This window comes from Armigeres subalbatus, chromosome 3 (assembly GCF_024139115.2).
Source record: "Armigeres subalbatus isolate Guangzhou_Male chromosome 3, GZ_Asu_2, whole genome shotgun sequence".
In the NCBI taxonomy this organism is placed as follows: Eukaryota; Metazoa; Arthropoda; class Insecta; order Diptera; family Culicidae; genus Armigeres; species Armigeres subalbatus.
Window position 1 is genome coordinate 82,979,626 of NC_085141.1, and position 27,765 is coordinate 83,007,390.

Here is a 27,765-nt window from a genome sequence, read left to right on the forward strand (position 1 = left end):
GTACTTGGGCTCACTGGTGAACGCGCGAGAACGGTACCAGCAGAGAAATTCGGATACGCATCATGGCAGGAACTCATACATAGTTTGGACTCCGCAAGACAAATAGAGTTCGCTGCCGCATCAAACTGACAAAAATGAAAAATGCTCACGAGATCTGGACAATGCTAATCGAGGACCAAAGCGTACTTGGAGTTTTTAAAAGGAAAGTGCTGCGTACTATCTGCTTGGCGGACTATGCGATGGAAGAGGCGAATGCACCACGAGTTGTTGGGAGTTGGGAGAACCATCCATCGTTCGTAGCCAGAATGTCGGATGGTGAACGATAAGGGTGAACGATCAGGTGGAAGACGATTTGTGGACCCTCCGTAGACTGCATGGTTGGCGACGTGCAGCTATGGACTCTGTACTGCAAAGGCCACTCCGGCCTTAATCTGAGTAAATAAATAATAATCGTATCCTCATAACTTAAAAGTTTTTCTGCGTTATTTCTCTTGTTTTTCAACTCCCAACCAATCGCAGATGAGAATGTAATCATGTCTTCTTCTTCATTGGCATTACATCCTCCACAGGGACATTGCCGTCTCGCAGCTTAATGTTCATTTAGTACTACCACATTTTAATTTATGGGGCTGTTTCGAAAGATAATTTAATCATCTTTCAGGTCGTTACTAAAAATTCCGATATATGGAATTTTCCTCATTGTAAATATTCTTATCGCACAATTTTGAAATTTTTAAAGATAACGTCTTTAAAAAAGTTCGTCTGATAGGAATAGACTGTCATGGGACAGAATAAATAATTAGGAAATTTGCAAATAGGCGGCGCTAGTGTACTTGCAATATTCTTGCATGTTTGAAATATTGCTTTAGCTTGAGATCCCTCATACCTACACCCAAGTTGTATTCGGCAACATTGTTCAGGATGTCCAGGACTACAAAGTGGTGCTCAATATAATGAGCACTTCTTCCAATATGCGGCGCTAGTGAGCTGTTATATTTGAGTATATTGTTCCATGTGAGATCTGATGAATTTTGGTTTGTAGCATTTTTGACAAACATGAATGTTGTGGTAGAGTTAATCAAAAGTTTTCTTTGCATTCAACCTGCTCCAGCGATGCTACAAATAATAGAATGTGTTCACAGAATATGTTTTAGGTCATCCAAGAAAACCCTGGAATTAAGGCCTTTGGGACTACATGCGTAATAAAAGATCAGCCAATTTTCCGCCTATTAGTAAAATTCTCAATTACTACTTCCGTCAACAGACAGTCCATTCCCACTAGACGACCTTTGATCAAGACGCCATTTTAACAAATTTTAAATTTGTGCGATAAGAATATTTGCACTGAGGAGAATTCTATATATCGGAATTACTTGAGTAGTCTAAAATAATGAATTCAAATATACCACCACCTGGCGGACAAGTTCTAAACTTATCAACGCCTCATGCCAAAGCATACGCCTTCCTGCATAACCTTTTTTAAAAAGGTGCAGTTCAAAATGGGTAGGATTTTCGGATATAACTAAAATAAAACCCCTCCCCGCGATGTACCCGCCCACCAATAGTCAATCTTTGGTAACGACCTGAAAGATGATTAAATTATCTTTCGAAACAGCCCCAAAAATCCAAAATCGGCCAAACATTAAAAAAGTTATAGCAATTTCAATTTGGGGTCAATTTGACCCCAGAGCACAGACAACGTAAGTTTTTTTGAGCACAGACAGAAGGTTTACTGCGAGGTTTATAAGCCAAGTTACTCTTTTCTGCATTCGTATATCATGAGGCTAGCACGATGAAGGGAAGTCGAAACAATTTCCAATCCGAAAATTGCCTAGACCGGCACCGGGAATCGAACCCAACCACCACCCTCAGCATGGTCTTGCTTTGTAGCCGCGCATCTTATTGCGCGGCTAAATGAGGGCCCCCATGTAATAAAGATTATTATGGGCTTCGTGACTCTCCATTGGTCCACTGGGTATTGTGTGAATGTCCTGTCCGTTATCTCATACTAAATGTTAAGTGTTCTGTCTGTGCGACCTCCGGTCGAAGACGGTGATTCGTTTTTTTTATTATAGCACTAATATGAGTAGCATAATACTCGAATGTGGCACTCAAAAAACGTTATTTGCGTGATTTGTTGATTAGCCGAATAGTGTGTACTCTTTGCCGCGTAATCACATTTGAAATATTTTGCTTCATAGTTCGATGACCTGTCCTTACTCGCATAATAGTCCCATTTGACAGACCGCATCGTGCTTTCGTGCTGTGCGGTTCTTTCTCTCTTTGCGGAAGGAAGTTTTTAATACTACCCGAAGCTATTTTAATTTCAACGGTGCTTCTTAGCGCTATTTGTACCCACTGATCCCGTTACGGTCTTTGCAAGGACCCGTGCCTTCGTTTTACGTTGGACCCGTTTGCGGAAGTAAAATTCCGACAAGCGGTGGTAATCCTGCAGGGACACCGTTCTGGGAAAAAACCTCTTAGAAGGTCACGTCTCCACGCTCAGCAATGAGTATTAACAAAAACAAGAGGAAGGGGGAGTCTTTGAATGCTCCACTTTCTTCAAAGAAACATGGTTTCAAGACCGTCCTGCCCAAGCGCGGAAAAAATAGAAGGAAGCTGGAGACTTCAGATATTTCTTCTAAATCTAATGTTGACATGGTTTCTTCTCCTATCGAACTGAGCAATCAGTTCGATTTGATCAATGATGAAATTGACCAAATCGAATCTACCTCTAGCCCAGGTGATTCGATTCATGCGAAAAAGCAAAGGATTCCGTCAATTGTGGTAGGGGAACAGACGGCTTTGGCAGGTTTTGTTCTATTATTGGCAGGGGGGTTTATGTCGACCGAATTTTATGAAATTTGGCCACAATATTCTTTGATATGCAAAGAATGTTTGGGCCAAATTTGAGCATAATCAGTCATAAAAAACCCCCCTGCCAATAATAGAACAAAACCTGCCAAAGCCGTCATTACCCCTATCTGTTGCCGAGTTTTCTGGCTTTCGGAATGAAATCTTGAGTAACCTTCAGGGGATCAAGGTTTCATTTCAGATTGCTAGGAAGGGTGACTGCCGCGTTTTGCCGGGATCCTTTGACGATCGCAAACGTCTTCTTCACTATTTAACTGAGAAGCGCCATAAATTCTTCACATACGACGACAAAACTGAGCGATTGTTCAAAGTCGTCTTGAAAGGTCTCCCCAGTGATGACAAATCACTGGATGAGATTAAAATTTAAATTTCTCAATTACTTGGATTTTCACCAGTCCAAGTAATTGAGATGAAAAAGAAATCCCATTCTTCCCAGAGGGGCATTTCTCAAGAATTTTATTTAGTTCATTTTAACAAAAGTGAACTAAATAATATGAAAAGTTTGGAAAAGGCCTGTATTATGTCTCATGTCCGTGTTACATGGGAACATTTCCGCAGGCCTGGGGGAAATTTCCAAAACCCTACCCAGTGCCGTAAGTGCCAAAAGTGGGGTCATGGAACCAAACATTGTCACATGGATGCTAAATGCATGATTTGTGGTGAAACCTCTCACGCCAAGGACGCATGTCCTGTGAGAGAAGATTCCAAAAAAATTTAAGTGCGCAAACTGTGGGGGCAATCATAAATCCAATTTCTGGGAATGCCCTTCACGCAAAAAAGTTTTGAATTCCCGTGCAAAATTGATGACGGGAAATTCCAATCGGATCCCAGATTCGACGGGTAGAAATTTTTCAAACGCTCAAATTTCGAAACCGGTTACCGGTCGAGCAATTCATACCCACCACAATTCACAAACAAATTTTGCTGCTCGTCAACGGGTAGCAAGCACTTCAGTAAATTCCAATTTTTCCAATGTACCTACGTATGCAAACATCGCTGCTGGTAGACCAAATTTCTCGTCTCATAATGAGGTTTATACCCATGTCCCAACGGAAAATAACGTTCATGTTGCCGATTCAGGTAGCATGACTGCTTCCGATTTTGATTTTTAACTGAACAATTGCATCACATGATTGATGCAATGTTCAAAGCAAATACCATTCCTGAAGCTGTTCAGGTTGGTATAAAGTACACACAAAAAATTGTTATCGGACTCCGTTTCAATGGATCCAAATAATTGTGTGAAAGTTCTAAATTGGAATGCCCGCTCTCTAAAGGGTAAGGAAGATGAACTATTCAACTTCCTTTCAGTTCATAATGTGCATATTGCCATTATAACAGAAACTTATTTAAAACCAGGACTCTCCATTAAAAGAGATCCAAATTATTTTATCTACAGAAATGATCGTCTTGACAGCGCCTGTGGTGGGGTCGCCATTGTCATTAATAGACGTATCAAACATAAAGTATTTTCTTCGTTCGAAACCAAAGTTTTTGAAACCTTGGGAGTTTCTGTTGAAACAAATTTTGGACAATTTTCCTTCATTGCAGCCTACTTGCCTTTTCAATGCAATGGGCAGCAAAAGAATTTGCTGAAAGCTGATCTTCAAATTCTGACTCGCAACAAATCAAAATTCTTCGTAATTGGTGACTTCAATGCCAAACACCGTTCATGGAATAATGCTCAAAGCAATTCCAATGGTAAAATTTTATTTGAAGATTGTTCTGCGGGATATTATACTATTCAATATCCCAATGGACCAACTTGTTTTTCTTCCAGTCGAAATCCTTCTACAATTGATTTAGTTTTAACGGATTCAAGTCAGCTGTGTGGCCAATTGGTAACTCATGCTGACTTTGACTCTGATCACCTTCCTGTGACATTTGAAATCTCACAAGAAGCCATTTATAATCCAATCAGCTCTACTTTTAATTATCATAGAGCTGATTGGGATTTATATAAAACGTATATCGATAGGAATTTTGATGTTGATATTCCTCTCGATACCAAAAGTGATATTGATAGTGCTCTCGTATCTTTGACAAATTTAATTGTCGAAGCCAGAGGCATTGCAATTCCGAAATGTGAAGTTAAATTCAACTCCATTATTATTGACGACGATCTTCAGCTACTGATCCGTCTTAAAAATGTGAGAAGAAGGCAATACCAAAGAACTCGCGATCCCGCGTTGAAAGTTATTTGGCGAGATTTGCAAAATGAAATTAAAAAACGTTTCGCTATTCTGAGAAATACCAACTTTGAGAATAATGTCTCGAAGTTGGATCCCAGTTCGAAACCCTTTTGGAAATTAACGAAAATTCTTAAAAAACCTCAAAAGCCAATTCCAGCGCTCAAAGAGGGAAATAAAATTTTATTAACAAATGGCGAAAAGGCTCAAAAACTTGCTCAGCAGTTCGAGAGTGCCCATAATTTTAGTCTAGGTCTCACTAGTCCAATTGAGGATCAGGTTACACGGAGCTTCGAAGACATTCTCAATCAAGAGAATGTTTTTGACCCTTCGTTGGGAACCAATTTGGATGAAGTGAGATCTATTACTAGAAAATTTAAAAATATGAAAGCCCCGGGTGATGATGGTATTTTCTACATACTTATCAAAAACAACTTGAGAGCACTTTAGCTTTTTCGGTTCATTTATTTAACAAATGTTTTCAATTGGCATACTTTCCAGATAAATGGAAAAACGCCAAAGTTGTTCCAATTTTGAAGCTGTACAAAAGTCCAGCAGAGGCTACTAGTTATCGCTCAATCAGTTTGCTTTCTTCAATAAGCAAACTGTTTGAAAAGATTATTTTAAATAGAATGATGGTTCATATTAATGACAATTCTATTTTTGCTGATGAGCAATTTGGTTTTCGCCATGGGCATTCAACCACTCATCAGTTATTAAGAGTTACGAACTTAATTCGGCTCAACAAATCTGAAGGATATTCGACTGGAGTTGCTCTTCTTGATATAGAGAAAGCATTTGACAGTGTTTGGCATGAAGGTTTGATTGTAAAATTGATGAATTTTAATTTTCCTCTGTACATCGTTAAACTGATCCAAAATTATTTATCAAATCGCTCACTGCAGGTAAACTATCAGAATTCTAAATCTGATAGATTACCTGTAAGAGCTGGTGTCCCCCAAGGCAGCATACTGGGGCCCATTTTGTATAACATTTTTACTTCTGACTTACCTGATTTACTACCAGGGTGTCAAAAATCTTTGTTTGCAGATGACACGGGCCTTTCAGCCAAAGGGCGAAGCCTTCGTGTCATTTGTAGTAGATTGCAAAAAAGTTTGGATATTTTCTCCACTTACTTGCAAAAATGGAAAATTTCCCGAATGCTTCCAAAACTCAGCTTATAATTTTTCCACATAAGCCGAGAGCTTCTTATTTGAAACCTTCTAGCAGACATATTGTCACTATGAATGGGGTTCCAATTAATTGGTCTAGCGAAGCTAAATATTTAGGACTTCTGCTAGATCGAAAATTAACTTTTAAAAATCACATTGAAGGCCTTCAAGCCAAATGTAACAAATATATTAAGTGCCTATATCCACTTATAAACAGAAAATCAAAACTTTGTCATAAGAACAAACTTTTGATTTACAAACAAATTTTTAGACCTGCCATGTTGTATGCTGTGCCAATATGGGCTAGTTGCTGCAATACCAGAAAGAAGGCACTCCAGAGGATTCAAAATAAAATTTTGAAAATGATTCTGAAGTTGCCTCCGTGGTATAGTACCAATGAACTTCATAGAATTTCTAATATTGAGACATTGCAACAAATGTCCAACAAAATAATTTCCAATTTTAGACAAAAATCGTTGCAATCTTCTATTGCAACGATTAACTCCTTGTACCCTTAGTATAAAATAGGTTAAGTTTAGTTTAAGTTGAAAACATTGTAATTCCTACATGGTTCAATTCAACCAGAGGAAAAATTCTAACTGCCATAGGCAATTGAAATGTATTAATAATAACTAAAAGCGTAACATAGCAAATAAGGATGATAGTGTTAAGAAAACACGGAACACCTAGTCTAAGAGATGAATGCATGTATTAGATAATAATTAATTAGCAATAATTATTAGCAAATAAAATTAGTTAAAAAAAAAAAAAAGTCCCATTTGACTTTTCATCATTATTGTGTTAACCAAATGAGTGTTTATTTATAATTTGTATGTCCATGAGTGATGAAAAACAAAGTCAGTGCGTCCCATACTCCCATATTGAAAGTACCCGCATGACAGTCCCATTAAGAATTTACATGACCTGATTACACAAAACTAAACAATGTTTTAATCAAATTAAATCATTTCACGGTAATCTAGCGAATGATGAACAAATCAGCGAAATTTCAACTAAATCCGATGATGTTTCAATTTATTAGATTTTTTTAAAAGTTTTTTCTGGAAGATGCGATTTGAAACTTCAATCTTCAAAATCAGATCTTTGGCCTTCGGATTCTATAATTGAACAAGGGCAGCCGACGACCTTGTCTTCATTTCCACTGGAAATAACCATCCGCACTTCCGCAATAAAAAAGTGTTTGACCAACAAAATGCTATGGATGGCTGTCATAGCGACGATACCCAAAGAGTGATAACAGCACTTTCTCAGCCAAGTAAGTCGGCTCTTTATATCTAGACTAGCATAAACCAATCCCTAAAAATGCACCCCCGTCGTACGTATTATCATTGATGTTTGTTCTAAGCCAATAAAAAAATGCGAATCTACGCGGTCATAAACCGACTCATGAATTGGGAGCTCACACATCGCGCGAAAAAAAAAACAGTTCATCCTATTTAGTATTTATTATTGGTTGACTAGCTCAATGGATACGCGTGACTCGGCTTCCTCTACTGATAGCGAACCGTTCAAGTGTCCTCGTATATAAAACATTCCTGCCTGTTCACCGCCAGTTAAAATCTAACAGCGAAGGTGAAAATGTGTCCTATTTCAACTCTATTGCTGGCCAGTATATTGGCAGTGCTTTCGGCGCTTCTGCCAACTGTCCAAAGTCACGGCATGCTGCTGGATCCGATAGCTCGCGGCTCTCGGTGGCGATGCAATTCCGGTGCACCAGTGAACTACGACGACAATGGGCTGTACTGTGGAGGTTATTATGTTCAGTGGTACCAGAACGGGGGAAAATGTGGCTACTGTGGAGATAACTACGCGGATGCCCAGCCTAGACTTCACGAACTTGGAGGTGCTTTCGGGCAAGGAGAAATCGTTCGAAACTACACGAGGGGATCGGTGATCGATGTGACGGCTATGCTCACTGCCAATCACATGGGCCACTTCGAGTTCAACTTGTGCGACATTTCTGTGGAAGGAGAAACGGAAGGGTGCTACCAGCAGTATGCGCTATTGGACGTGGAAGGGCGAAGGGAGTGGTACATGAACTCAACAGCGGCCACGAAGTATAACGTGCAGCTGCAGCTACCAGAAGATTTGGTGTGCGACCACTGCGTTCTTCAGTGGACTTATGTTGCTGGTGAGTAATCATATTAATGACCCATCGTGTTTGCTTGTGGTTTTGAAACGACGAAACTCAAACAGAGGTTTTCCTATTGGTGATTCAATTGTGGAATATTTTAAGTGACGAAAAGTGCGCCGGATCTGAGTAAGACATTTTCGATAAAATTGAGACACTTGACTAATATGGTGCATCGTTTGCCTTTATTGCAAAAAATAGACTATAACGAAGGTCACCATGAACACATGTTTCCATAGCAGTCACGAAATACTTGTAGAGCAACGCGGTGGAACAACAGTTAAGGGGGTTAGCGTTAGAAGCAGAGGGGTACATTTTGATCAAATTTGAGTGAAGTCGAAGGGCCCTCCTTAGCCTAGCGGTAAGATGCGCGGCTATAGAGCAAGACCATGCTGATGGTGGCTGGGTTCGATTCCCGGTGCCGGTCTAGGCAAATTTCGGTTGGAAAATTGTCTCGACTTCCCTGGGCATAAAAGTATCATCGTGTTAGTCTCATGATAGGGGGAAAGACGGCTTTGGCAGGTTTTGTTCTATTATTGTCAGGGGGGTTTTTGTCCACCAAATTTTATGAAATTTGGCCACAATATTCTTTGATAAACAAAGAAAGTTTGGGCCAAATTTGAGCATAGTCAGTCATAAAAAATCCCCTGCTAATAATAGAACAAAACCTGCCAAAGCCGTCACTCCCGCTATACGAATGCAAAAATGGTAACTTGGCTTAGAAACTTCGCGGTTAATAACTGTGAAAGTGCTGAATGAACACTAAGCAGCGAGGCGGTAATGTCCCAGTGGGGGATGTAATGCCAATTAGAAAAAGAAGAAGATATCAAAACATGTTTTGTTTACCGAGCAGTGCGGCAATTATTGAAGTAGAATACTTTAAGTAGCAAGGAGCAGACGAACGGAACTTGAATGGATATATAAAAACAGCAAGGAATTTTGAAGCGCAATAAACAACGAGGATAATAATGACTCGCGAAACATGGAACTGAAAAATAAGCTAACCAAGAAATAATAGGGATAATTAATTATTGATAATAGATAAGGACGAAATACGAAATTTTCCGTTATTGTTTGTTATATCTTCTTTTTGTATGGCTCTGCTTTCCAAATAGTACTTGGCCGGCTTTTAGATTTTTCTATGAGAAAAAAATATTTAATTCTCTACATACACAAAGATTGCAAAACGTGATGGAATTAAATGGAAAGTACTAAACTCGTCTTATGACAGTTGAGCTTTTTATCCCCGCCATTGCATGAGTATGTACCTAGTGTGGCAAGTAAGTACAATAGATACACTATGCCCAGGGAGTCAAGAATGTTTCCCTCCCGGACCGAATCAAGAATCGAACTCACTATCTCCGGATTGGCAATCCTACGCCTTTGGTCGCAAGGCTATCTGGAGATTAATTATATTTTTGTTATATAATGTTAATTCAGAAGTATAAATAACATATTTATTTTTACATGTTTTAAATTGTTTTTTCCAATGTATAGAGTCCCTCACTAAATAAATAAAATAATTGATTAAAAACTATCATTCTTCCAGGTTAAAAAAATAAACCTAGCTCAGTACTACATCTATTCTATTAATTAACATAGTTAATGCATTTGATGAATATTTTGAGTATCTGGTTTCTTGGTGCCGCTGCACTATTTTCCAATGTCGGTCGAAATAGATGATCGAAGGTTAGCCTACCCTCAGAAAATTAACGTTATTTTTTGCTGCAGAAGTGCCAGAATGACATTCCACCAATATACTGAAAACAATTTTGGTCATTTTTGACTCGGAGCACCAACGAGACCCCCCTTTTTCAAATTTTACGCGCTTAATTATCGCAGTCAAGAAGACACTCAAAAACTTTTGCTGAACACACTCGCACTTTATTGGCGTCTTCGCACACAAGTACCAGTTTTCTCACTTTCTTACACCCTATCTCCTACCTCTACTCTCTCCCACTTTGCTACGGTCACACGCCGGCGTTTTTTTTTCGTTAAGTTGGGATATGGATACTCAGAAGTACGTAACGATGTAAATTCGGCCATATCGCCAGGCTCGGTACAACACTAAGCTGGCAATATGGCGTCCCTAACCCAGAATCCCAAAGTGGCAGGCGACCCGTGCCGAAGGGATGAATGACCTAGTGGATGAAACAATTGGCCAGGTCGTCAACTGAGTCTGTGGAGGTTCCACAGAGTGAGGGCTGCTTCGACGGCAAGCGGGTGGCAGTTACATTACACGTAATACCGCCACAGAGTGAGGGACCGAATATATGGACGAGCACACAAGTAAGCCTCGCATGGTACGCACGGTCGGTAGTGATAGAATGACTGAAGTCTCGCTAGGCCTGGCATACCGGGGGCAATGCTTCGCACGGTCGGTAGTGATAGAATGACTGAAGTCTCGCTATGCCTGGCATACCGGGGGGTTGATGCTTCTGCGGCACCTTAGAAGTAGGAGACATGAAAGGGTCTTCCTCGTAGCTGAGGTGGTGATCGCATCCCCACACTACCTGCATAAGCCTCCCCAGTTGTCTTGTTGCAGATTTCCGTTACCTTGACTCCTCCCCACGGCCTCTGCGAGTTAGGGGACCTGCCTAGGACGTAGTGGGGTTTAGCAGTGGACTCTGTTAACCTCTACAAAAAGCTTCATGTGTCCGCAAGCAAGCCCTATCAAGGCGACCGTGTGTCGCTCAAAGCGCACAGAAGCCCAGAGAATGCCAATTGGCATGGGGAGTGTCCCTACTTCGGTAGGGAAGTGCGTGTGCTGTCTCAGCAGAGAGCGAGTGATCTGCTTGTGTTGAGGCAGGCGTGTCATTGTCACCTCGAAGCACGGCAGAGGTTTGAGTGTGGACTGCGCATGCTGAGGCGTCTCGTAGCGCAGTATCGTTGATTGGTCCCTAAATACCGCTATTGACAACTCGGGGCATGCCAATGGAGTGTTAGGGTGAGCACCCAAATAAGACTCACATGGAGCTAGTGACATTTGGAGAAGCTGCTTCGGCGGCAGGGTGGTAGCGGGTTGAATCCACACACCCACAGTGAGGCACAAGTGGTGCACGGGGAGTGCCCCTACTTCGGTAGGGTAGCGCGTGGTCTACTTCGGCAGAAAAGCGAGTGATCGGCCTGTGCTGAGGAAGGACTGTCGTAGTGGGTAACCGCTATCGTCACCCCGAGGCATGGCTGAAGTTTGTATATAGACTACACATGCTGAGGTAGGAGTGTCTTAGCGTAGTATCTGTAGGCCCAGGCAGTTACCGCTAGACTCCTCGAGGCATGGCAGCGGAGTGTGAGAATGAGCAACCAACTAAGTTTCAAATGGTGTGAGTGCCTTTGTCAATGTGTACATTAAGTACAGCCTATCCTCCAGAAGCAATGCTGGAATGCTGTCCCGGGGGAAAATTAGGGTTGAAGCCCAAGGAGGGTTTAGTGGGTGAGACTCCTCCACTCCGGTACACTGCCATATGGTAGCTTGGCAACTACTGCACTGCAGTGGGTCAGGGCATAATGCATTACTCCTGCTAAAAAAAAAGATGTCCGTAACCTTCGTTAAAAAAATAACACTTCGGCGGGGCCGCGTTTCTTGATCGACTATTCCACCTACTAGTCGTTTCTTCCTGTCGTTAGTCCAGACTGCTACAAAATGATCACTGAACACAGTCTAGTCGGCTGGCTTGTGGCACTGGGGGCTACTTGGTTGATCAGATACAGGATGTCAACGGAACGACACTGCGGATTTTCACACAGTCTACAGTTTCCAGGAACGACCAACGTTAACGCCGACACCAATTTCAACAGAAAAATACCGAGGTCCTAGAAAGTGATGGGGTAAGTTTTTGGCGTTTAGCGATGGCAGTGGATCATCGAGGAGCAGATTGGTGATGGTATCAACTGAATGATTCCCAATATTCACTTCCGTTTTTCGCGCACTAATATCGCAATATTACTTCAAAATCGCTTTAGTAATTTCATTTATCGGAACTGGTAGTCGCATTCCAATCCTCAAGTCCTTCCTATACAAACACAATACAATATTACTTCAAAATCGCTTTAGTAATTTCATTTATCGGAACTGGTAGTCGCATTCCAGTTCTCAAGTCCTTCCTATACAAAAATTGCGAACTAAAGATTCTTGCGATGGCGGTTAAGTCGCTCTTGATAACCAGGAACTCATCCACCTAATGTCCCATGGTATCTTCGATTTTGCCACCCACAATGGCTGATATCCATATCCTTTATTGTGGTGTCCGATAGTGATTAGAGGAACTATCGTGATGTAGTTGCGTTCTGCACTGTGGGTGTGTTGGGTGGTGTCAATTTTTGAACAACATTCTATTTATATTACGAAACACAAAAACACCACACACCACTGGTTACACGTTTTCTTGCTGTATTGTTCATCAGCCTTCGATGTTCTGACTTTCTGTTTATTAACATAAAAATGTCACTCGATGTGAGCCCTCCGGAATTCAACTCTCGGAATATCGGTTTATTACAGAATTAATCAATGAGTTCGGGTGCTGATCGGATTTTTTATGATGTCTGGTTTAGGAGTGCAGCCAGGTGGGGTAAGGCTATTTCGGGAGAGCATTGATTCATAGAACGGACGAGAAAGGGCTTCCTGCAGCTTCACATGATTCGTATAAAGCGGGTCTCTTTGAGTACGTTTCACAAAGAAAGATAGATACCTATGTCGAATTCGTTTTTAAACCTGGGTCAGTGCCAACCCGAACCCTGAATAAAAAAACATTTTCAGTTCCATCTGTCATTGGATATGTTGGTGTGCGTAGCATCGTGTTTGTTTTGATTCAAAACATATGATCCAGGTCATCCAGTGCACTGGTAGTGCGTTGGCCTAATCAGATCATGATAAATAAATATGTTTAAGTGCGTGAACTGATTTTTGCGGATAGTGGAATTTACTTTTGGGTGTATATAAATAGGGGAACTGCTCCTGGAATTCATCTCATGGCTCCGATATTCATCCCATCAAAAACAAAGCAATGTAAAGGAATTTGGATTGTTTATTATTTTTGCGATTTTTTCAGCAGTGAGCACGCATGTTGACAAAAAAGGTGACGAAATTGGTGCTGTATTTCTTTGTTTCCCGATGAGATGGATATATGTTCAGTGAGATGGAGATCGGAACAGTTCCCCTATTCAATACTCCATTGCACAGTGACGTCACACACGACTTTTGACAGGTACTGGTCCTGTTGTTTACAGACGACTTTATTTTAATTTTGAGATACTTCTATCATTCTTTGGATTTTCTGATCGATAATTACCTAAACTTATCGATAATTACCAATTTTTGAATGCGGAATGTACAGAATGTCTTCAACATCATGGAATATGTAGATTTAATTTGGATGAAAAAAATTCTAAGTCCGAAACGTAAACAACAGGACCAGTACCTGTCAAAATAGTGAGGTTAGGTTTGCCGCGCGCAATCAATGTTATGGATTTTATACAGGTTCGGGCGAGAGAGCGCAAACGTGTTCGTGAAATGTCGGAATCAGTAACAGTGTTCGTTTCGCACGACGACGGCGGTGGCTCGGGTGTCGGAAACAAAAGAACGGTGACGTCAAACTCACACCTCATGAATGAAATTTGGTGTGAGTTTGACGTCAGCAATCAGCTGATCAGAAATGTTTACACTTTTTGAGCTACTAATACGAACAAAAGGCACGCTCAACCGGACCTGTATAAAATAAATGACATTGGCGCGCAATGACCTATTATATTAATAGAGGTAATAAACTATAGAGGAAGATTGTCGCTGTCGTCACTGGCGGAACATCTTTTGCTGGCGAGGATAGGGCACTAAATGTCAACAAAGGAAAAATCAGTACGTTTTGACAGATAGGTACCCAACATGTTTGAGGACAATAACAAAGGGAACCGCAGCGACAATCGTCCTCTATAGTTTATTACCTCTATTATTATATTCAATAATCCCGTGCACATTTTTATACCAAGAATTCCGTATAGAATTCATGTCAAAGAGATTTTCCATTCCACAAAAATTAATCTATTTCTGCTAAAGTTTTCGGAGAACACGCATGTAATAAAAATTCCCCTGGATTCGCTAATTTTTTTTTCCTCGCTACATCTCCTGATGAAGGTAGCCTCAAAGCTCGGGAAAATTTTCCACCAGATTTTGGGACCCGTGAATTTTCAATTTTCAAGAATCTCCCGGAGAAATTGCTCAAGGTACTTCCGGGGGAATTTATGTACGAATCTTGCTGAGCAATTCCTGAAGGAAACTTCGAGTTAGTTCCTGTATTCCAGAAGGATTTCCTGAAAGAATTATGTTGTAGGAATTTTCAAATTAATTCCTGGAGCGACTTCCAGAAAAAATCCTGGAACAGTCTTCAAAGATCTTCCTAGAAGAATTTCCAAAGGAATATTCATCTCGAAAGGATGCCTTGGAAAAAAAATGGAGGAATGTCTGAAAGATATCGCCAACAATTCAAGAAATAATTACTGAAAGAATTTCTGAAGTAATTTCTGGCTGAATTCCCGAAGAAAATTCTGAAACGCATGAAAGAGTTTTTGGAAGAATTTCAAAAGAAAGAATTTCTGAAGTAATTTCTGCATAAGAAATAATTCTATTCGGTATTCCTCAAATATATTTTTCTGACTATTCTTAGCGGATTTTGTGAACGGGTTTCAAGAGGAATTTCCAAACTACACAGTTCCACCCACCGACCTAATTTAGGACAGAATCTGTGAGGAAAACCAGAATGAACTTATGAATACATAACTTCCCTAGACCCTAACAATTATTTTTAAAAAATGAATCTAGACAACAGTACCGGATTAATTTAATTTAAAATTTGGATGGAATGAACAAGCAGAAGGGAGAAACGAAACTGTCTGTTTATTAAAATGAAATGCGCGTTGAAAATCTTTTTTCGGGAATTTTGTGATAGGGTTAAGGCAGGCATTTTCGTCTTATCGTCATAGTCTCAAATATCAATAAAATAGAACCTTTTTTGCCAAATTCATCCGTACCCAATCGTAAGCTTAGGCGAAACGTTCTGCTATAGTGGAGTTCTAGCAAAATGACGTTGCTTTCATTGATTTTAGCCTCTATGACGATGGACGGAAATACCTGCCGTGTCCCTATTTGTTATTGTAGTTATTGATATTTGAGACTATGACGATAAGACGAAAATGCCTGCCTTAACCCTATCACAAAATTCCCGAAAAAAGATTTTCAACGCGCATTTTATTTTAACAAACAGACAGTTTCGTTTCTCCCTTCTGCTTGTTCATTCCATCCAGTCCCACCCACCCACGTGGTTTTGACAGATGAAATACAGTTGTATTGATGAACCCGGTGCGAAACCGTGAAACAACACAGTGCGAACCCGACTGCTTTGGGGTTGGAACTAGTGCGAACCTATAGTTTCAACCTGAGCGAATAAAAAAACACTTTGACAGCACTTAGGTTGGAACTGGTTCCAACCTAGGTTGGAACTTCTTAAAAACGAATACGACACTAGATTAACAAAAAAATGTGGGGCCCGATACCGCAGAACGAACCATTCGATTCGTTTGTTTGTTTGCGAATTTATAAATTAACAAAAACCAGCAATAAGACACAATGTTTACATGGTACATTATGATTTTATAGTTGCAGCGCTTTGTCAGTTGCTATACGAGAAGGTGAATACGGTGAATACCTTCGAAGCTGCATTACAGAAATCAATGGCTCATATGCAGCTCCTGCAACAAAAATCAAAAGCAAACATAGGGCAGGAAAAGACCGCCATGCCAGCTGTCATCGAGAGAAAATATAGAATCATGGGAATTTCACAGGAAATGAAGTAAGGTACACTGGGGGAAGTGGAAAAAGGGGGTAAGTGTAAAAATCGATTCGAAAAATTGGAATTGTACATACTTCACAGTTTTTACCACACCATAACATTGTGCAAGAATATACTTTGATTGTATAAAATTTGTATAATACATACACTAACACGGTTAACGCTTGAACTTCATTTTAGGTTTCGCATTCATAAAATCAATTCTTATTTGCACACATTGTCTTTTTTCCAGTGAATTTGATTTACAGGTAACACTTACAATACAATTAAACTAATCACATTCCATTTGTAGTGGTTTGTACCATGAAAGCAAATAATTGAAAGATTTTACACTTACCCCTGGTGTCAAACTTTGCGGGGGAAGTGGAAAATGTTCTGATCACGTAAATTTTTCCTTCCCTCCAGGGCTTATTTTGATAGCTGTGAATCTTAAAATGTTCCTTTTTTGTTATTATTGTGATTTCAGTGGTAAATGGACTAATTTACATAAGAAAACGCCCGATTATTCCACCTATCGGTATTACTAACTTTCATATGTTTCAATAATATGTTTGAACATTTCATAATATATTTGAACATTTCACCAAATAATACTACCGTATTTTAATTATATGTAACTACTCATCACAATTGAAGGTCAAGATAACATGGGTTTTCCACATACCCCATCCCACTGAGTTAAGTGGAAAAACAACTCGATCAACTGATTTTATGGAATCTATCGAGAGTGACTCGATAGAACTATAAGATAAAATAACGGTCTATTATCCCCGAGCGAAGTTAACGGATCCGCAACATAAACCGAACACAATTCTAAAACTTTTTGAAATGTGGTTGAATTTTCATAGGGAACCATTAGGGACATATTTAATTGACGTGTCATTTTTTTCGACAAAAATGAAATGAATAAAAAAAATCAATAAGTTCAAGCATTTTATCGAGGATTTCTAAGACATGCGAGTTACTTGTTTCACATTTGGTCAGCATTCTAATAGTCATCAGAGACGGTGTTTGAAATGAGTGCCTCCTACAAGTGCCGGCAGACCAATGGCCCAATGGGTCATATTTTGGGAATGGTACTTGCAAGTTACAAGACATCATCTGCACATCGACAAAGTTGTAAAAAGAACATCGCGCCGGTATACACCACATTCCAAAAATCAACCGCAGCAATTAGATTACTATTTCACTGGAATCGCTTTTTATGCGGTTTGTTTTGTTTTTTTTTGTTGTTTCTGAACATATAATAAAAGGATAAACGTGAAATATTGAGTTAGTCCCACGACAGCATCCACAAAAAATCAAAAAATCAGGGTGTATTTAAAAAAATGGAAATTGGGTTGTTTAGGGGTATATATGTTTTTACATATTCTGAATCTGCATAAAAAACTAAGCCTAACCCCAATTTTTCAGAATTTTTGGAGCACCGGAACTATTTTTGATTTGCATTTTAAATTTATATGGGACTAAAAATTTGTTCTTATGCTGCATGGGTCAACTGTCATTCAATGAATCTTAGTGTCATTCTATCGATTGAAATGGCTTATTGTTTGCTGTATAAAAATGTAAATAAAAGGTTTTCAAACAAAATAAAAATATGTTGGAGATCAGCAAAGCATGCTCTTTATGTTAAACTATAAAAAAAAACTCATATTTTTCTTTGCTAAACAACCCAATTGAGGCGAAACGAGAAATTGATGGAACCCATCCGCGTAAAAGGCGACCCTAGTGTAAAATAGATATTTGCTAATTAGTCAAACTCTGACTAACTTGTCTGCACAATCCTATCTCCTATGTCCATAATATACCTCAATTGTAGACAGCACAAGTATTGATAAAATATTTCTCATCCAATAGGAAACAACTGGGGTTACTGCGCTGATGGCACCGGTAAACTAGGTTGTGGTGCCCAAGAAAATTTCCGCACTTGTTCCGACATTGGTATCTACGAAGCTGACGACTCTCGACTAGCCGATTCGTACACATATTGTGCAGCCAGTCCACGGTCATTGAACTGGATCTTCGATAACATTCCGGAAGAGGAAAACATCATCGAAACGGATTGAAATGGCCTTTTGTGCCTATTAGTTGAACAAATTCTAGTCAGTACGCACGAATTATACCTTTTCATTTCAAGTGGAAATGCTTGATGCGGATTGGAGAATAGTTATTGTTGAATAAACACTTATTGATAACAAATCGGTTGATTATTTGATTTCCTGTCATATCAAAGAAAGCACTTACCAATTAGCGGTTCTTTCCATCAGTTTGTCTATGCCAATTCAAACTGTAATTCAAACCAATATTCGGAGTCTTCAAAATATACACCCAAACAATGTGTTCCAGGTTTGCTTGAATATAATTCAATTTATTACCTATTTTACAAATAATTTATCGATGTATTTTGTTGAAACTGTTGGTTGGAAGTGATTTAAAATTATTTGATGCATTTTGGAAGAATCTTTACAGAGAAAAACAGGATAGTAATTCAAAATTGTGTGAAAAAGTTATTACGTCAATCTTATTTCAGCGCTACTTAAATAAAATAATAAAATAGTAGAGCTTCAACGCTCCAATTCCAATTGACCTTATTAACTGTTGAAAAACGTATATTATTTTTCATAACTTAAACACACAAACACACACTCACGGACTAGTTTTTCTTCAGTCCTTCCAAGAACTGGGACAGATCGTACTCCTCATGGTACTGGTTGTCGTCCCACAGTTCTGGTAAATTTTCCAACACATTCCTCATATTACCGCCAGTTCCGTTCGCACCGTTGGAATCCGCACCTGACCCTCCAGCTTCCGAGGCCGATGAACCCCCGCTCGTGCCTCCCTTCTCCGACCGGTCCGGCTTCCGATTACCATCGCTTAACGCAAACAAATCCAACAGCTGATCGGTGCCCATCGTTTCCATCGAAGCGTTTTCGTCGCTCACCACCGTGTTGGCGGTCAGCAACTTGAACTTTTGCAGACCCATGATCTTCTCCTCGAGCGATTTACGCGTGATAAGGCGGTAGACGTTTACCACCTTCTTCTGACCGATACGATGCGCTCGGTCCATGGCCTGGAGGTCTTTCATAGGGTTCCAGTCGTGCTCGACGAAGATGACCGTATCCGCTCCGGTGAGATTTAAACCGAGACCGCCAACCTGGATGAATGGAACAATGAAAGGGCAGAACAATTTAATAAAATGGCTGCTATGGCTTTAATTTAAATAAAAAAGAAGGTTCAGAATTTAGAATCATTGTAGGTATTTTCTAGAGTTAATCAATAATCGATGATCAATGATTCACCAATGGAATTCATATAATACATATCTGAATAGGACTCGCAATAAATTGGAAGTACTAAGCTACTGTAAGTAGGTAGGTACTGCCAATGATTGCATATTCTTAGCAATTTATGAAGATAGCATTTGCTTAAATTATTGATTACAATTTTTTAAATTCACTCATTCGAGTACGCTATTCAAAGAATTAAATCTCAAAATCTGTGTTTAAAAAGCATTGTTTTTTCCATAGTGATATTGATGATTCCAATTCGTAAAAATAATAACTCAATATAAAGTTACATGCAGTTCGAAGCTTTTAGACAGGTTAAAATCGAACAGAAACTTACCTGAGTTGTTAGCAGCAGCACATCAATACTGGGATCTCCGTTGAACTTAGTCACAATTTGATGGCGCGAACTGGGAGGAACACTGCCGTCCAATCGTAGATATGAAACCGCCGGAAGATGCTTCTTTAACAAATCATGCTCGATTATGTCCAACATGGCCTTCAGTTGGCAGAAAATCAAGGCCCGGTGCTGGTTGACCGACATATCTTCGTTGGTTCCGATACCACAGTCCAGCAGTAGTTGCCTACATTTTTGAAATAAAGTTGATCATCAGAATCAGATAAATTATATTGAAAGCAATACACTTACTTTAGTGCCGGCAGCTTCGCCGAGTGCTCGATATCATCCATTGAAGTGATTTCCGATAAAATGGTTTGGTATTCCGGATGCGATGGTTGAAGAACAAGCTTCGGATGATTGCAAACATTTTGCAAATATCTGTTGAAAGTATATTATCCTATAACATATTGAAATTCAGGTAACCAAAAAATACAAACCTCAATGCCTGGAACACGTGAGTCTTCTTGCTCACAATTTGTCCGTCAATGTTCTCCAAACATTCCCGGATGTCCGAATTGAGATGCGTCCGACTGAAATCTTCGTACAGTCGCTCCTGCAGAGGGCTCAATTCACACAACAAATCTTGGGTAATCTTCGGCGGCAAATCAGTCAGCACGTCCTCCTTCACACGCCTGAGTAAAAACGGCAGAACCTGTCGATGCAATGCTTCCATAGCAAGCGCTCCGGCTTCCTGCTCTTTCGCAGAGCTCTTTGGATCACGACTTGCCAGAATAGGACGCGAAAAACGAATGCTAAACTGTTTCTCCGTTCCTAAGAATCCTGGCATCAAAAAGTCGAACAGTGACCACAGTTCCAATACGTTATTCTGGATTGGGGTACCTGACAGAATCAAGCGATGATTTGCTACCAATTGCTTAATTGCTTTGGAGCTCTTAGTCCGGCCGTTCTTGATTATGTGTCCTTCATCAAGCACGCAATAGTTCCAATGAACGGAACTGAAGAACTCAATATCCTTCCGAACTATTTCATAGGAAGCAATGATCAAATTGTAGGTGCCTAGCTTATGGCGCAGTCGCTCACGATCCGCCGGCAATCCAACATAATGAAGTGGACGTAGGAAACGAGTCGGCAGAAACTTCTCCACCTCATACACCCAATGTCCGGTGAGTGTCGGAGGACATATGACCAAACTCGGCAACTTTGCACATTTCGGATCAATGCTGCGTTGGTACTGATCGCCAGCAAGAATACAAATAGCTTGCAGAGTCTTTCCCAGACCCATATCATCGCACAGGATTCCATGCAGTTTGTATTTGTTCAGGAACCACAACCAGTTGACACCCGACTGTTGGTAGCTTCTCAAATCGGCGTTTATTTTTACCGGTATTTTGAAGTCAGGAATCGTTTTCGGAGTAAAAAGATACTCGAGGAACTCCTTGTCTTTAAGCTTTCGGGTTTTGAGATCCTCAGAAAGCCCGCGTACATCCGGTGTGATTCCATCCAACGGCATCAGTTGGATCAGCGTGGCAAAACAGTGAGTCGATACGAGTCTAACCGATTGATCGGGATCACTCATGCGCCCAAGTAAAGGAACAACTAACAGTACTACGTATGGAACGATCTCCATCTGTAGCTTGCTAAGAATGCACGCAACTGCCTCTGCGGCACCTTGACGCTTGATCACGTTCTCTATCGATGCAAGCATCGGTACAATATCGTTGATCACCATCGTCATTACGACTTGTGAATTGACCACAGCCAGCGTGCCGAGACATCGCCCAACCATGTGACGAATCGATTTCAACGGATGTCTCAGCAACAAGCAAAGCTTCGGTAACAACTGAAACAGCTGATCATGTAAGGCCGGGTCGATATGTCGCGAAGCAACTTCAATTAGCTGCAACGATGTCATAAAGTCATTTGTTTCCTCCTGGTTCACGATTTGCCGACAAAGGCGATCGACAAAATTTTCGTCGACTTTGGTAATGATCTTCTCCGTCATTAACTGCCACAGTACGGGAAGTTTGTCCGGAAGGTTTTGCTTAAAGTATGAACAGATCGTGGTTATGGCATGTGTGGCTCCTAGCCGCTGAGTTCGGGCGTGTTTGCGACTAGTTTCTTCGTTCTCGTTGAGGGCGTCTTCGACCGTTGGAATATCCGATGTAACCGACGACGGTCTACCAGGGCAACGTGATCCCGAAGCAGTCCCATTGTGACCTTCCTTGGTCTTCTGTTGGTTTAGTAAGGTGATAATTCCATGGTACGGGTTGGTGTCGCTTGTGTTGGCTGGATCAAAGTGTCGAATTTCGCGATCTGGTATGATTAGTTTTGGTGTAAAGTCCGTGTCACTTTTCAGCAGGGTGCAGAGATTGGAAACGATTTTGCTGTTGGGACAGGGATTGCGAACTGTAACTTGATCAAGCAGGTCGGCCAGATAAGTGGCGGAGAGCTTTTGCAGTAGTTCACATTCTTCACGTTTAATAGATTCCATCAGGGGTTTTACAACAGGATTTAACTTTTCGGGAAGACATTTCAAACTAACCACCGCTCCGGAAAGTGATGCCTGGGTACTGATATGGAGATTACTTTGTTCCAATGACGTACTGGCATGTGAATTGAATAATCCCCTACGACGTTCATCCAACATTTCTGCTATTTTGGTCTTCAAGCCATACTTGTTTTTCATGTTCTCTGACATCACTGTGCATAGTTGGAAGATTTGATCTAAGCTCAGTACTTTTAAGCTCTCAAACTCTAAGAACTGGATCTTGTGTTGCTTTAGTGTAGCTAAATAATCTCGACTCTCTTGTAGCAATCTAGTAAAAAGTATTCCCACTTCATCGTAATAAACGTATTCGTTTAGACAAACCTTCAACCGCTCTTGCAGTGAAGCTGGTCCTGGTTTTATTGTATCGTCATATGAACACCAAAAAGCAATCACAAGACTAGCTATCAATCTTTGTAAAGCTGAACGAGACTGCAAATAGCCGAGTAACACTTTGGTATAACAATCAATGGGACTTTCTATTTCCGGAGTGTATTCAACACCAGGAGCCGGAAGGACCAGATACCGGGACAGTAAGCCAATCATTCGCGAAGTTTTAATGCGGGCTCGAATTACGTTCTTCTCCCGAACCTCGACCGGGATCGTTTCCGAGCCACCAAGGAACAATTTTTGCCGAGAAGGTGTACCACTTTCAAAGGAATCAAACTGCCGGCGACGTTCTCGCATCTGTGAGGGTTGATTCGGTTTGGCGTAGATCATTGAAGAAGGATCGAACGCGAGTCGGACCGGTTGCATCGCCAAGCACAACCATGTGGCAACATACGGACATGAAGCGTGAAGCAAAGCGGATAGTTCTGCATTGGTGATAAGGTTGGCCCATACTTCCTCCGCTAATGTCTGAATGTCTTCAACGTGTTCCACCAGCACCCGCTGGAAAATATGACGGAGGGCTTCCTGTAGCAACGCGGGTGGCCATTCCTGTACTCCGAAGTTTAGACCCAAATTCTGCGAATCATCAACCTGGAGAATTGTATTGGTTTCGGTTGCGGCCTTAGCTAAGGCTTCCGCCGTACTGACGATGACGGAGGTTGCTTTGCCGTTTATGCTGCCGTTGTTTCCGGTTGGTGTTACGGGTTCTATTTGGGCAGTTAGTTTACTATCCGTGAGAGTTCGCAGAGTTTGAAGTGTAGATCTCCGCACAGAAGATGTGCAGTGACTGAGAAATGGCCAAAGTCTTGGAACTAGAATCGACATTGATTCCATTTGAATCCAACTTGATGCATTTGGAAGGCTTAGTATTGAAGCCAGCAGTCCCATAAAGCTATTACAAGCAGACGCCAGTTCGTCCTGGTCTAGCAGCAGGTCCCATAAAAGTTTAACTATGTGAGAGACCTGAGTTTTCGTAAGCAGCTTCGGTAACCAAGAAGCGATCGGTATAATGGTGGCTGCGGCCACGGCTCCCACGTCATCGACGGAGTCAAAAAGTCCTGTCAACACATCGTTTATAATTACCGGTAGAAAGGTTTGAACCAAATCTTCCCGAACGACGAGCATATACTTGATTCCCAATAGCCCACCATGGCGGACTTCCCAGTCTGCTTGCTTAATAAACGTGAGAAGAATGCTTACAGTTCTATGGACGTTTTGCAGAGGAAGTTGCTTTAGTACTGTGCCAAGAACTTGGGCACAAGTTTCTCGCACAGGTGCAACGACCTGATCTGAAACAAAATCTCCGAATCGGTCCAACGCCAAAACGCAGAGCAGTCGTAATGTTGCATCTTCCAGCCATAGTTGATGCTGCTCGTTCATCTGCTTCTTTGTCATGAAAATACTTTTTCCAGCTCCTTGGGAATGACTCTTAAGCAGCTCACGGAGAGCTGTCGCCGATCCATGGCGTGTTTCCCATCGCGGACTGAACAGGTCCATATAAAGCTTCGAACAGAATGATTCTAGAGGCCATTCCGTTGCATCCACCCACGCTCCAGTGAGGTCGGGTACAGGATCAGAAAATGTAACCATATCTGATTTACCATCTGTTTTGAGTCGTTTTCGTTCCGGTTCTCCATCGCCGGCCGATCCATTTATGCAGGAATTTCCCCCCATCACTGCATTGATTGGATTCGGGAAAGCTTTCTGCTGCTCGCGTGCTTTTCTTCGGGCACGATTTTTCTCTCGGCAGCTTAACGCTTGACTAGATCCGTCAGTCTCCAACTTTAATATTTCCTGAACTGGCATCATTCTTTCACTGTCCTGTCTGTTGAGTTGCACCTGAAAACTTCGATTCTGCATATCCTCAATCGATACAATATCGTCCAAATTCACGCCCGTACTGAGGCCTAACTTCTCGTTAAGTAGCGCTCTCTGGCGGGCCCACTTTTCCCTCGGATCACCTCCATCATTCTCGTCGATCGCATCGAACTCAGTGCCTTCGGAACCCATCAGTCGGGCTCCCCGGTGCAGCACTGCATTCAAATCGAACTTATCGAACGACAGCCGGGAGCTTTCCGCTCCGGTTTGAGTATTATAATCATTACCATCCTCTGCTGCATCAGCACCTATTGGGTCCCACTGGGGGACATTCTCCAGGATCGCCTGTACTGCCTGAGACGCGGCAATTCGTGTATCCCAGTCCTTACTGTGCAGGTAGGTCAGCAGCCGCCCCAGCAGGTTGTGCAGCTCGTGCGGGTGCAGTTTCTGGACCTCTCCGATCTGTTTAGCTGCCGCTTTGCGGGTCAGGGCTGCCGAGCCGGATTCCAGCAGGATAAACAAACGGTCCAAGCTGTGGGAACGATTATTGTTTAATAGAAGCGATCGTGAAGCGGAGCTGAACAGATGTTGTTACTTACCGTGAGGTCATTCTTTGGTCTCTAGATGATGCTTCTTAAGAAAATTCAAACGCGATGATGAAGACAATAGCTTCCAACGATCTGGAATAACCAAATAAAAAAAATATGTTTAAAATATGATGATGATGCATGTTTGATTAAGCGAAAAATGTACTTTCAAAGGAACTTTTGGTTACTTGGGATCAGTACCCGCTAAGCTGCGGAGGACGACGGAGGTCCTCCGTAGCTTAGTATAGCTTAGTATATAGCGTACTGGGGTCGTATGATCAAACCCCGCCGAAGGAAGTAGTTACCCTCATTTTTAGAATTAAATCTGTCACATGGTGTGCATATGCAGAAATCGAGTTTCAGACATAGTAGGTAATTAGTATCCACTCCGGGTGACTCAATAGCCGGAGTATGGGCAATTACCTTGGATGAACCGATCAGATACTTGTTTTGGGGTGCTGCGTATCATCTTTGGTGGGGTGCAGATTTAAGAAGGTGTGAGAACTATCCATCGTTCACACCGTGAAAATCGGAATTCGGTAACAACTGAATTTCAGGAACCGGAGTGGAGCGGTCGGTTACTCCATACGTAGTCACGGAATGGATTTGGAAACAAACGTTAGAATGGAATCCAACAGGACATCGCAGTTAATTCGGATCCAGAAGCTGGTAGCAGTGTAACCTTGCTCAAGAAATCTACAAACAGGCGATAACGAACAATCACTCAGGACGGAAATCTTTCAAGTCGGACGTTTGTCTCACCCGAGTTGCACAGAACTTTTTAGTGGATAAGCATCCATATTTGTGCACCTAACTAATGCAAATCATACAAAAAACTGTTCATCATATTAAAAGCCTTTCACGTCATTGATATATTGCGTACTCATCCAATATTCAGTACAGTCATCTATAACAACCCAAATCGCCACGGTTGCAACACTGTAGTAATATTCTCTCACAATGTTTAGCTTCAACGCGTCTTGCTTCCTGGAATCGTTTCGACCCGTCTGTTTGGTTACAAGAATTGCGCACCTTAACTTCGAGACGATCAATTACCACCAGCAAACGACCGATCGTAAACTGCTGGATCAGTTTCGTTTCATACTGACCGTTATCGTGGACATTTACCTGATTTCGGTCGGCATTCGATCAAGCATTGGTTTTCTTCAGCTTACGGATTCTGTGTTGATCAACGCGGGAAGCTATGCGTGCATAGTATCGCTTTTCATATTTTCTTTTTCGCTATTGCTGTGGAACAGATACAAATGGCCGGAGATGTTTGAGATTTTTCGGATTATTTCCGACTGCGACCAGAATTTGTTACCATTGGGTGTAGAAATCAATCATCGAAAACATTTAGTTATAAGTATGGTTTTCTTGGGCTCGGTAGCATTGTTTGTATTGGGTATTTTGGGAATCGGAGGTTTCATACGATTCACTGAGTACTGGAAACACTTTGAACCCATTGTTCCGGACAACACATCGATAATGGTAGTATTTCGTACATTTGGCAATACGAACATTTTCATCTGCTATTGCTGTTTGATGCTGTGGTCGATCAGGGAAAGATTTGTCGGTCTTCAAAAAGCCGTGAGATCGTTACCAAGATCAGAAAAAGCCGAACCGCTCATACGAATGATTGCCGAAGCTCATGAACAATTATGTGATACAATACAGTTGTTCAACTGTTGCTACTCTGGGCATATAACGTACATAATGACGACATCCTTCACAGTTTCAATATTCAGCGCATTTGGATTGATTCACTCCTACGCGTCCAGAGCAAATGATATCACTATCCGTATGTCATGGAACAATATGATTTACGATGTTTGCTATATTCAATATATACTACACCCGATAGTGCTTTCTAGCTTTGTCCACAGAGAAGTGAGTTTCAAACGAAGAGAATTAATGAGTGCTTGAATCTTACTATCCTTTCAAATTCCAGTGTAAACGAACTTCTATCTTAATTCACAAAGAAATTTGCCATCGACCATACCAGAAAAAGACACTCAGAGAACTGCGCATTTTATCGGAACAGATGCACCAGCGCGAAGCGAAAATTACTAATGGATTTTTTGATTTTGATTGGGTCCTTTTATACACGGTATGAATTACCAAATATTCTACTGAACCACATGATATTCATTTGATTTTCTTTTACAGATGATTGGAACGTTCACTACATATCTTGTTATTCTTCTTCAATTTGATTTTGCCAATTTCGACGCCATTTAGTCTTGATAGACCACCATTCGATTTCCTCGAGTTCAGTTTGTGCAATACAATTTCGAAATATATGATACATTACAATCTATTTTCGTCAGTTGATAAATAACATGCACCTACGAATCATAATTATTGTATAAGCACAGGCAAACAAACATAACATTCGAAAATATTTCATCGAATATTGATTAATCGATCTATTCAGAGATTCAATTGTTAGCCAAGCAACCATTATTGGAGGCTCACAAATCGGTTTTATTGGAGTTAAGCTTACTATCGCTGACTGGTTTTATGATTTGCCTAATTCGGAACTTAAAACAGAT

The 27,765-nt window shown here is 41.0% G+C and overlaps 2 protein-coding genes across 3 annotated transcripts in view; one reads left to right on the forward strand and one right to left on the reverse strand.

Moving 5' to 3' along the window:
- Positions 1-7,567: 7,567 nt before the first annotated feature.
- LOC134219813 (uncharacterized) lies at positions 7,568-18,424 on the forward strand. Its single transcript, XM_062698680.1, has 2 exons — positions 7,568-8,387; positions 18,083-18,424. The coding sequence occupies exons 1-2, from the start codon at positions 7,835-7,837 to the stop codon at positions 18,289-18,291; spliced, it is 762 nt and encodes a 253-aa protein (XP_062554664.1). The 5' UTR covers positions 7,568-7,834; the 3' UTR covers positions 18,292-18,424.
- Positions 18,425-18,565: 141 nt separating this feature from the next.
- Positions 18,566-27,765, reverse strand: part of LOC134222516 (TATA-binding protein-associated factor 172) — a 277,075-nt gene continuing 267,875 nt past the window's right edge. For both annotated transcript variants that reach the window (XM_062701664.1, XM_062701663.1), the window contains exons 2-6: positions 25,223-25,303; positions 20,347-25,155; positions 20,159-20,287; positions 19,850-20,093; positions 18,566-19,379 (exon numbers count right to left, since the gene is read on the reverse strand). In XM_062701664.1, the coding sequence (XP_062557648.1) occupies positions 18,879-19,379; positions 19,850-20,093; positions 20,159-20,287; positions 20,347-25,155; positions 25,223-25,233 (5,694 nt within the window). In that variant the 5' untranslated portion in view covers positions 25,234-25,303 and the 3' untranslated portion in view covers positions 18,566-18,878. The remainder of the gene's footprint in view (positions 19,380-19,849; positions 20,094-20,158; positions 20,288-20,346; positions 25,156-25,222; positions 25,304-27,765) is intronic.

Coding starts and splice junctions, on each gene's coding strand:
- LOC134219813 (XM_062698680.1), top strand. CDS start 7,835: ATGTGTCCTATTTCAACTCTATTGCTGGCCAGTATATTGGCAGTGCTT. Junction 8,388..18,082: donor TCAGTGGACTTATGTTGCTG/GTGAGTAATCAT, acceptor CTCATCCAATAG/GAAACAACTGGGGTTACTGC.